Source organism: Perognathus longimembris, chromosome 28 (genome assembly GCF_023159225.1).
Source record: "Perognathus longimembris pacificus isolate PPM17 chromosome 28, ASM2315922v1, whole genome shotgun sequence".
Taxonomy (NCBI): domain Eukaryota; kingdom Metazoa; phylum Chordata; class Mammalia; order Rodentia; family Heteromyidae; genus Perognathus; species Perognathus longimembris.
This window is the reverse complement of record NC_063188.1, coordinates 17,662,504-17,674,214: the sequence shown is the minus strand read 5'-3', so window position 1 is coordinate 17,674,214 and position 11,711 is coordinate 17,662,504. Positions and strand designations below refer to the sequence as shown.

At 41.5% G+C, this 11,711-nt stretch overlaps 1 protein-coding gene across 7 annotated transcripts in view; it reads left to right on the top strand.

Moving 5' to 3' along the window:
* The first annotated feature begins 208 nt into the window (after window positions 1-208).
* The window catches only part of Ocrl (OCRL inositol polyphosphate-5-phosphatase), a 46,198-nt gene continuing 34,695 nt past the window's right edge, over window positions 209-11,711 (top strand). For 5 of the 7 annotated variants that reach the window (XM_048336115.1, XM_048336114.1, XM_048336117.1 and 2 more), the window contains exons 1-4: window positions 209-403; window positions 681-759; window positions 4,073-4,152; window positions 6,077-6,115. In XM_048336115.1, the coding sequence (XP_048192072.1) occupies window positions 364-403; window positions 681-759; window positions 4,073-4,152; window positions 6,077-6,115 (238 nt within the window). In that variant the 5' untranslated portion in view covers window positions 209-363. The remainder of the gene's footprint in view (window positions 404-680; window positions 760-4,072; window positions 4,153-6,076; window positions 6,116-11,711) is intronic. The other 2 variants (XM_048336113.1, XM_048336116.1) reach the window with 2 other exon arrangements.

Below are 11,711 nucleotides of genomic sequence, written 5' to 3'. Positions count from 1 at the left end.
CACAGTTGAGTCTTCTCATAGGTTTGGCCATGGTTTGTTTCTCAGCGCTAACCTTTAGAGTACAAACAGGTAGTATTTAAATGTTTTTGGCTGGAGTTAGTAGAGACGGCGCCAAGTCGTTGTAGTTCCCTAGTTTGGTCGCAGAGGGCGGACTCTGCGGCGGCCTGGAAAACCGGTGGGGGAGCTAGGAGCCGCTCTCTCTCTCGGTTCGGGATCTTGCCTCCCTGCTCCCTGGTTCCTAACGTTAGGCGCGGAGCCTGTCCTCTCCGCGTAGCCCCGGCGGGTGGGGTGTCAGAACGTGGGAGGCAGAACCGTGGAACCGGACCTCAATCTTCAGCCTTGCTGAGCCTGGAGGCCGCCGGGATGGAGGCACCGCTCCCGGCTGGAGCTCAGCCCCTAGCTGTATCCGCCTGAGATAAGGGGGAGGGGAGGCCGCGTAGGGCAGGGGTTGAAGGGGGGTGGTGGTGTATGCTGGGGGGACTGCGGAATCATGCAGGCCGGGGGGCACCGCGAGAATCAGCCATTGCACACCGCGGAGGAAGAGGCCGGCAGGGGAGGCGAGACTTGGCGAGCTTGGGGAGGACAGCGTGGGGAGGGCGGGAGACTCCCTACGCTGGGCACCGCGTCACCCCGCTCCAGCCGCGCTTCTAAAACGGAGACCCTTGACTGGCGCCCACATACTATCGAGGGCTTGGAGATGAAGGGTCCTCTCCGGGAGCCCTGTTCCCTGACCCTAGCCCAAAGGAACGGACAATATGAGTAAGTAACCACCTGATTCCCACGGAGGAGCGGAGCCTGCCATTACCTCCCAAGCCCAAACCCACACCACTCCGTGCCACCCCTGTCCTCTCACTGAGGCCATGTGGGCAACAGGTTCACTCCCAGGTGTGAAGTGCAAGTAGTCTCTGATCGCAGGGCACTCGCTCCCTCCCCAACTTCCAAGGCAAAACGTTGCTCCTGGCAGTGTGGGTTTAGTGGAAGGACTCAATGGGCGGGGAAGCAGGAAGCCTGGGTTCTTAGTTCCCGCACCCTGAAACTGACAATTGTTGCGTAACCTTGGGCAAGTCAATGAGGTTTTCTGGGCCTTCCTTAAATTAACACTAACTGCCTAATTGACACTCTTTGGAGGTATATCTGGAGAATAAATATAAACGTGACCCCCCCCCAAAAAAAAAAAACACACACACAGAAAAACTGCTGTGCAAATGCTTCATTGTTAATGTTACAGACTTTTCTTAACCCCATTCCTCTAGTCCCTGTAACCCCCCCCCCCACACACACACAATTTTACTTGCTTGAAGGCTTAGCCACTAATTCAATGAAGCATTAGTAGATGCTAGTAACTCACTCATTTGATTACTGGAAAGAAAAGCTAATGACATGTGTAGAAATAGAAACGACCATTGGCATTTTATCAGTATGTGTCACCATTTCTGCCTTGGACACAGGAACTCAGTGAAATACTGTTGATTGATTCAATAAAAGATTACTTTGATACGTTATCACCATAACCCCTAACCTCTCTCCCTGACACTAATGCCTCATCTTAAAAGTATCCATGGTAACCATAACATGTCATAGGCACCTCTGTACGCAAGTCACTTTCCTTGCTTCACTGGTTTCTTGAAATCAGGTTGTTTTTTCCCCAGTTTAAAAACTGCCGAGCACGTACATTCTAACATCTATTAACATTAGATTCTACCTAAAAGCAGGTGTTTTATTAGGCCCTGTTTTGAAATAATCTGTTTATGCTCATTTACACAGAAGAAATTACTACTGGCATAGCCTTAGTTTCCTATTTGGACTACAGTCAGTGCTGTCATTGTCAACTGATTCTGTAAAGTAACTCTTTCCTAGGTTCTCCTTGTCACATCTGTTGATGTGACAAATTCATACTGTTTTCCTTGGATTTCATAAAATCCAAGAAGACCAGTTTTAATACAACTGGATTTGGCCAGGAACAGTGGTTTGTGCCTATAAGTCCTAGTTCCTCTGAAGGCAGACATCAGGATGGTTGTGGTTCAAAATTAGCCTGGGCAAACAGGTCAAAGAACTTATCTCAAGGGAAGAAACTGTGCATGTGGTTGGTGCAACCCTGTTACCATGGCTACAAAGGAAGCATCAATAGGAGTTTTTTACCCAGGCTGTACTTAATAAACTGTGACAGCAAAATGGGCTACTGGAGTGGCCCAAGTGATAGAGCAGTTGTCTAAAATGTACGACAGTCTGAGCTCAAGCCCTATACTGACCTCCTAAACCCCCAAAGCAACCAAATTCAAAAGAACAGTGAATTGAAAACTCTAAAAGTTAGAATGGTTAGAGAGCTGAGACCCTTTGTACTAGGTTTTCTTTTCTGTAAAAAAAAGAAAAGAAAAAAGAAAAAAAAAGGACAGTTGAAAAAAATCACCACATTGGGTTGGGCGCTGGTAGCTCACATCTATAAACCTGTATACTCAGGAGGCAGAGATTGGAGAATCAAGGTTTGAAGCCAGCCCTTGCATGAAACTACTCAATAACCTATTAATTATAAATGCCTTATCCTACCTGGGTTTGATGTTGCATAGCCTTACTCTTTGGCTACTATTTTTTGTGTGTACTACTATACCGGGGTTTGAATTCAAGGCATTGGGCTCCCACTTGGCTTTCTTTGCTAAAGGCTAGGACTCTAGCACTTGAACTACACCCCCACGTCTAGCTTTTTGGTGGTTAATTGGAGATAAGAGTCTCATAGAGGGCTGGGAATGTGGCTTAGGGGTAGAGTGCTTGCCTAGCATGCTTGAAGCTCTGGGTTCAATTCCTCAGCACCACATGAACAGAAAAAGCCAAAAGTGGGTGCTGTGGCTCAAGAGGTAGAGTGCTAGCCTTGAGCAAAAGAAGCCAGGGACAGTGTGCAGGCCCTGATTTCAAGCCCCAGGACTAGCAAAGAAAAAAGAGTATCATGGACTTTCCTGCCTGAGCTGGCTTTGGACCATGATCCTTAGTTCTCAGACTCCTGAATAGCTAGGAATACAGATGTGAGCCACCAGTGCCCAGCCAGGTAGTTGACGTTTAGAGTGTTTTGTTACCCAGTCACTTATACCTTAATTCTAAGCTATTAAGGATAAGTGATTAAAATTTAATATTTCAGGAGTACATAGGGGATTAGAATCCTTGCATTTCATATCAAAGAACTAAGTAAGTTCAGTCATATTTGTATAGGAATGCCAGCATGAAGTTGGAAACCAGAGAATAAAAACGAGATATGAAGGCAATCTGGTTTTCTTTGTTAGCCACAGGAGTTATTTTCATTGGTCCAGCTCTCTAGGTACCTGCTCTTACTCCACCGTGAACTTTCATACTTATTTGAAGAGATAGAACCATTCTTTGCTGAAATCCATTCTTCTTAACGTATCACTGGGCACTAGGCACCAATGGCTCGTGCTTGTAATCCTAGATACTCAGGAGGCTGAGGTCTGAAGATCACAGTTCAAAGCCAGCATGAGCAGGGAAGTCTTTGAGACTCTTATCTCCAATTAAACACCAAAAAAAGCCAGAAGTGGAGTTGTGGCCCAAGTGGTAGAGCACTATCCTTGAGCAAAAAAGTTCAGGGACTGCACCCAGGCCCTGAGTTCAAGCCCCAAGTCTCACACACACACACACACACACACACACACACACACACACACACACACACACACGAGTGTCTACAATGTGCTAGGTTCTGTACTACAATGAAAAAATGACCATAATAGTCCTTGCTGTAATGGAGTTTAGAGTTAGCTGTTACTTCTTCATTCTGATGTATATGCTATGAAGGTATATAATCTTTAATGCATGCTCTTAAGTTTGTATGTTATTTTGGAATTAGGTCATGTTCTTTATGGCATAGAGGACTGTGTGAATGTGTCTTTGATTATAAAGAACATCCTTTTAGGCCTAGAGCAGTATCTAGCTGTCGTGATGCTCAGATCCAGGGAACTAATTGCAAGTCTAATAAATGTACACTAGATTTGTGTAGAAAAATAGTGAACTGTTTTGTTATAAAAGGTTTGGAATTCTTGGTAGCTGTTCATTGATAACTTCTGTTTCCTAGGTTAATAATCCAATCACAGGACAAGGAACAGCACATTCAAGACACTATTCCTATAAATAGCCATTTCAGATGCGTTCAAGGTACTTGGTTTAATTTTAAATTTTTCCATGGTCATTATTGCATTATGCACTGCCAAACAAACTGCATGCAAAATAATGTGTTCCTTTTTGCATACCACATTAACATTACTGATCTATCACTAAGGAGGTGGTGTTTTGTCTGAGAGAGTGATTACACTGACAAGTAGGTCTCTATTTTAATGCACATATAACAATTCGTTGTATACTGTAGTCACCTTGCTGTGCTATAGAATACATTCTTATTCATTCCTCCTATCTCCCCTCTCACTAATTGTACTATCTTCTAAAATATTTCATGCTGCATTTGTATGGGCTCAACTTTGGTAGCTGTCACATAGAAGTGAGAATACATACTTTGTTTTCTTTTGGGCCTAGCTTATTTCTCTTAAGAGCTTTCTGTTCCATGCATGTTGTCACAAATGGTGGGATTTCATTCCTTTTCAGCTGAATAACATTCCATTATATGTATCAACTGCACTACATTTTGGGTTTCTGTTGTACATTTTTGGATTTTTTGAATGTTTTATTTTTGTTTTGCTGTACTGGGGTTTGAACTCAAGGCCTTGTACTCGCTAGTCAGGCACTCTACCACTTGAGCCATGTTCCCAGTGTTTTAGTTATTTTTTGGACAAGACCTTATTTTATTCCCCAGAACCAGCCATCGACTGAAATCCCTTCCTAAGTAATTGAGATTACATATGTGCATCACCATACCTGTTTAATGACCAAACTGGAATTTCACTTGTTGCCCAGGCTGGGCTTAAATCAAAGTCCTCTCCATCTCAGCCCCCAAGTAACGAATGAGCCACCACGCACAGCCCTACACTACATTTTCTTTATCTCTCTATAAACAGCCCCGTTGATCCACAACTTACCTCCTATGAATAGTATAATAATTCTGAAAGTGTTTATACTTTTATTGGGTATGCTCTAGGCCTTGGGTCCACAGATGATCACTGAGGCTGGAAAGCAGAAAACTTGGGGCAGGGGCTGGGGATATGGCCTAGTGGCAAGAGCACTTGCCTTGTATACTTGAAGCCCTGGGTTCGATTCCCCAGCACCACATATATAGAAAATGGCCAGAAGTGGCGCTGTGGCTCAAGTGGCAGAGTGCTAGCCTTGAACAAAAAGAAGTCAGGGACAGTGCTCAGGCCCTGAGTCCAAGGCCCAGGACTGGCAAAAGAAAAAAAAAAAAAAAAGAAAACTTGGGGCAGATTCTGTTTTTCTGCTTTAATAATAAAGCAAGAGCAGAGGTAATGGGGTCATTGAAAGAACTTTTTAGATTTGAGTTGAGAAAATAATTCACCTCTGGGCCTTCAGAGGCAAAAATACATGGAAAGAACAGAGATTATAGTAAATCAAATCATCATGTTAGAATCAAGGAAATTAAACTTGTGTTAGTTGAATTAGCATGTTCTATTATTCCTTACTATAATTTTATAATTCCTTGATTTACTTTGAGGAACTACATTTGCTACTTGATCTGTTCATTTTCCTTTAATTGAATTAGTCTTTAGAACCTGCTCTTATTAAAAAATCTTTTTGAGGGGCTGGGGATATAGCCTAGTGGCAAGAGTGCCTGCCTCGGATACACGAGGCCCTAGGTTCGATTCCCCAGCACCACATATACAGAAAACGGCCAGAAGCAGCGCTGTGGCTCAAGTGGCGGAGTGCTAGCCTTGAGCGGGAAGAAGCCAGGGACAGTGCTCAGGCCCGGAGTCCAAGGCCCAGGACTGGCCAAAAAAAAAAAAAAATCTTTTTGATAAATGCACTAAACAAAAAAAATTCAGGATATTTGTTATGTGTTGTAAGACATAGGGGTAGTGACTAGAAGTAGTTATTTAGTTAGGCAGGTACTTCTATTGGTGTAATAAATGATTTTTTTTCTTCCCCAATCCTGTTTTCTTCCCCTCCCCCACTTCAGAAGCAGAAGAAACACTTTTAATTGACATTGCTTCAAACAGTGAGTACTTTTCTGAATGGGGTTGATTTTCATTCAAGAACTATTTACTTGAATATATACTGTCATAAGACATCTTTTGGGGTACATCTTGTATATTACCATCTTATTCTGTAGTCTCCACTTTCTTAAGGCAGCCATACAAATTAGCATTGTCTAAGGAAAAGCATGTGGCTGATAAGAATCTTTGCAAAAATGGAAAATATGATCGGCTTTACTGATGCTGAATGATCTTGTGCTACCAATATTGTTGCTGTCAATTAAGTCATTGCTGTAGAACTGATGGTTAGAAGGGTAGGAAATTGCTTGAAAGGATTATGGGTGTGTGTGTGTGTGTGTGTGTGTGTGTGTGTGTGTGTGCGCGCGGGTGCTTGAACTCAGGGTCTGGGTGCTGTTCCTGAGCTTTTTTGCTCAAGATTGGTGCTCTACCACTTGAACCACAGGTCCATATCCAGCTTTTTGGTGATTAATTGGAGATAAGAGTCTCACAGACTTTCTTGCCCAGGCTGCCTTGGAACTGTGATCCTCAGATCTCAACCTTAGTATCTAAGGTTGCAGATGTGAGCCATCAGTGCTCAGCTTGTTGTTACTTTTTTTCCTTTATTGTCAGAGTGAAGTACAGAGGGTTTACAGTTTCATATGTAAGGCAGTGAGTACAGAGATAACAAGTTGTTACTTTTTAAAATTATTTAAAGCTTTTCTCCCACCCCGTTTGTTTTCATTTAAGTCATCATACTTCAGATATTTGTGTTTTGTTTTTTGTGTGTGTATTCTGGGGCTTGAACTCAGGGCCTGGGCACTATCCTTGAGCTTTTTCCACTCAAGACTAGCAGCCTACCACTTGAGATATGACTCCACTTCCAGCTTTTTTGCTGGTTAATTGGAGATAACAGTCTCACAGACTTTCCTGCCCAGGCTGGCTTCGAACCACAATCTTCAGATTTTAGCCTCCTGAGTAGCTAGGATTATAGGTGTGAACTACAGATGCTTATTTCTTATATTATTTCAAAATTACTTTTTAAGTAGTTGTATGAAGGAATTAGCACTCAGCAAATCAGTTTACAAATACAGTGCATCTTTTTTTTTTATTTTTTTTGCCAGTCCTGGGCCTTGGACTCAGGGCCTGAGCACTGTCCCTGGCTTCTTTTTGCTCAAGGCTAGCACTCTGCCACTTGAGCCACAGCAACACCTCTGGCCGTTTTTCTATATATGTCGGTGCTGGGGAATCGAACCCAGGGTTTCATGAATATGAGGCAAGCACTCTTGCCACTAGGCCATCCTCCCAGCCCAATACAATGCATCTTGATTGATGTTACTCCTTTCATTTTTCTCCCCCTTCCATATTATTTTAGCAGGCTGCAGAGATTCCCTTAAATTGCTTGTCCAGGCATTTTTTTTTCTTTCTTAAAATAATTTTGGTCTCTTGAAGCTGCATCCTCTCGAGCTATCCATTTATTAGAGGGGACATGGTGTTCTCTTCCCACTCTCTCATTTTCTGGTTTTCATCTGTTTGAAGCAAATCACCATTGGCTTTCTGTGAAAGCTGATCCTTATTTATCATCCAGTCGCAGTGTCATGGAGAGGAAGAAACAGGCACTTGACTCCTACCATGACTATTAGGTGGTTGCCATGGAGAAGTATATCTGACCACATAAATCTAAATCAAATGTATTGCCTTATCTCTTGCTCTGCTTAGAGACACAGGTTATTCATGATTTTGTTTAGACACAGATCTGGACCATGGAACTATTATTAGTTTGTATTGAATGGCTTACATAAGCGTTTTCTGGTTTGGCATTTGTTATTCTTTTGCTTTGCTTTTTGTTGCTGCCATAGCTGTTCTGTTGTTGTTTGGGGGAAATTTTTTTGGTAGAGGTAATTTCTTGCTATATAGCTTGGGCTGGACTTGAACTCGTAGTCCTCTTACCTCATCCTCCCTGGTGGTAGGATTACAGGCATGAATAATGCTTGACTTATTCTTTTCTTTAAGAATGGATTGTAGCTAGCTGCTGGAAATGGTCAGATCTTGAACAAATAATGTTGAGCGAGATAAGCCTAGAGCACAGAGAACAAAGGCACATGGACTCCCTGTATGTGGTTGTTGGGGGGGGAGAACAGTAAAGATCATGTCTGTAAAATAATAAACTTCTTTTCAAATGGTATTTCCACGTGTTTTGGTCAGCGACTTTATGTCTCTAAAACCAAACAGTTACTAAATAAACATAAAAAGGTCTAGATTAGACCTATCAGAGGTTCACCAGAGCTCAACAGTTACATACTTACGATTATGTAAGATGAGGCTAAGCAAAATGAACTCCAAGAGATGGAAACAGGAGGATTTTATTGTTGTCGTTATATTTTTAATGTACTAGGTGAATTTCCTGTGGCGTACCCCCTGTGGTCACTGTATATGATTTTGGTACACTGGATATTGTATATATGCTTATCTGAACTAGGGAAGGGAAAGAAAAATGAGGGAGAGTATAACAAATATGACAAGAAATGTACTCACTACCTTATTATGTAACTGTACCCCTTCTGCACATCACATCGTCAATAAAATTTAATTAAGAAAGTAAACCTAGCTGGCTAATTTCTGTTGCAAGCATCAAAGAGGAAAAAATAAATCTCAATATCAATGTCTTATTGTACTCAGACAGGGAAAGACAAAAACAACATTTAAAAAGGAAAGTTAGAGCCAAGGTACTTCTGTAGTGACTGATAATGCTGCTGAAATAAGATAAAGTGTCCTGTTCTTGGTGTGGAAAGGTATTTGATCCAAACCTGAGAAGTTAAACTGGGCTGATAACTACAGAATTTATAGCATTCGTTGTGTTGAAACCTCTCCTACCTAGAAATTAACCATGTGTTGTGATGTAGAATCCAAGTTACTGGATCATGGGGGAAAATAAGTGACCTCTTATCAACTCATTTATTTCTACCCATTTATAGTAGACTTCATACATAAGCCCCTGAGTACACAGTATGTTGCAAGAGGGGAACCCCAGGTTTTGCAAGAAGGCCCAATCTTTTTTTTTTTTTTCAAATTTTTATTATCAAACTGATGTACACAGAGGTTACAGTGTCATACGTTAGGCATTGGATACATTTCTTGTACTGTTTGTTACCTTGTCCCTCATACCCCCCTCTCTCCTCCCCCTTTCCCTTCCCCGCCCCCCCCCCGGAGGTGTTCAGTTCACTTACAACAAACAGTTTTGCAAGTATTGCTTTTGTAGTTGTTTGTCTTTTTTTACCCTGTGTCTCTCAAATTTGGTATTCCCTTTCAATTTCTTACTTCCAATACCAGTATACACGGTTTCCAATATACTCAGATAAGATTACAACCACAGGTACATAGGTACATAGGTACAACCACAGGAAGGTGATGCAAGAACATCATCAATAATAGAAGCTACAGATACACTTGGGACGTTGAAAGTAGTTACAACTGTGATATAACAATTGTCTCCATAACATGGAGTTCATTTCACTTAGCATCATCTTATGTGTTCATAAGGGATAGCTATTGGGAAGAAGGCCCAATCTTAATGTAAATTTATATTTCCTTCTAGTGTCTTATGTATATGTGTATATAATTGATATCTGTATGTTTTATGGTATTTGTGGGGTTTTTTAAAAAGAAGTATTTGTTGCTAAGGATAAAACACAGGACATTTGTATACTAAGCAACTCAGAACCCATATTCCTTTATATACAATTGTGTGTGTGTGTGTGTGTGTGTGTGTGTGTGTGTGTAGCTATGGGGGAAGTAGGTAGGTTGCCTTTGGCTCTGATTCTCAAACTGGGTATGATTTAAAATTGCCTGAGAATTATTTTAAAAAATGATCAGTGGAGGCAGGCATGGTTTCACAGGCCTAAAATTTCAGCACTTGGGAGACAGGAGAAATATGAGTGGAAGCCAGCTTGGGCTAGATTTTGAGACTCTGTCCAAAAAAGAATAAAAATATGTAATCCTAGCTACTTCGGAGGCTGAGATGTGAGGATCATAGTTCAAAGCCAGCACAGGCAGGAAAGTCCATGAGATTCTTATTAAATACCAGAATGCTAGAGTGTGCAAGTGCTAGAATGTTAGCCTTGAGCAAAAATGACCAGGAGGAAAAGGAGGAGGGAGGAAGGAGGAACAGGGAAGAGGGAGGAGCAAGGAAGAATAATAGTAATAATAAAACTACTCGTGCCTGGGCTTCATCCCTAGAGATTCTGTTTTACTTGTCCTCTGGTAATTGTAATGAATCCACAGTTGAGACCTAAGAGACTGGGGGAATATTCAGATAAAATAGAGGCTATAGGAGTATTGGCTGATTACAGATGATTTCAGAAGGGAAAACAGGAGTAGACAGTTGGATTATGGGATTTTTTTCCCCTGTTTTCTAAGAAACCTAGTTAGAGAGCATCCAATGTTATTTTGTAAGTAGTATCTGGACTCTTCTGGCTATTAAATAAGTCAGTTTAAAATTTGCTCAAATCTATCTAGAATTATGGGAGATATAATATGTCTAAATTTCTGTCAGGCAGAAACTGCTCCTTTCTAACTACTTTGAATGTAAATTATTTGAGAAAGGGAAGACTTGTAATGCAAACTATAAAAGAATTGTTCCTTATGTCTTCAAGGCTACTCCTAATTGACACTTCATTCATTATTCATGGCCCTTGTTTTTCTCCTTACATGGGTGCTCTCATTAAATTGCAGATCTCTGGTGCACATGGATACTTTCATCTCTTTTCTTTTGATCAGTAATTGTATATTCCTTTTTGAACTCATTTTATGAAAATAGAAACAACAAAAATTACAGAAGAATGATGGCCAAAGGTTCAAAAGTAGACTTCTACCATTAGAAACTAGAATATTTAAATTTCCTTTTTCACATCTCTTTGTTATTTTCAAGAGTGTAAGAGTCTCAATTCAAGAATTTGTTAAATGCCTTCTCGCTGTGAACTTTGGTGTCATTAACACCAGTAGAGTGGCCTACCAGTACAGGACTAATTTTCCTACGACTTGCTCCATCCTAGCATTAAAAGACTTGAGCTGTAGGAAGCATCTCAGTACCAGTCAACCCTGAGACTATTGGTTGCTATGAAATATGGAAAATGTTAGGTGGCCTATATTTGTAGCCTGCCTCTTGCTCTAAGGAAACTTATAGTTTCCAGAGTCATGGAACAGCAACACATGCCTTCAATAAAAAAAAAAAACAATAACAATATAGGGCTGGGAATATGGCCTAGTGGCAAGAGTGCTTGCCTCCTATACAAGAAGCCCTGGGCTCGATCCCCCAGCACCACATATACTGAAAATGGCCAGAAGTGGCGCTGTGGTTCAAGTGGCAGAGTGCTAGCCTTGAGCAAAAAGAAGCCAGGGACAGTGCTCCGGCCCAGAGCACAAGGTCCAGGACTGGCCAAGAAAACAACAGCAACAACAACAACAAAAAACACAATATAAACAAATATATGTTTCCTGGATCAGTAAAAAGCCAGAAGCAGAGCTGTGGCTTAAGTAGAGTGCTATCCTTGAGCCAAAAACTCAGGGACATTGTCCAGGCCCTGAGTTCAACCCCCCAGAACTGGTATGAAAAAGGAGAAGTAG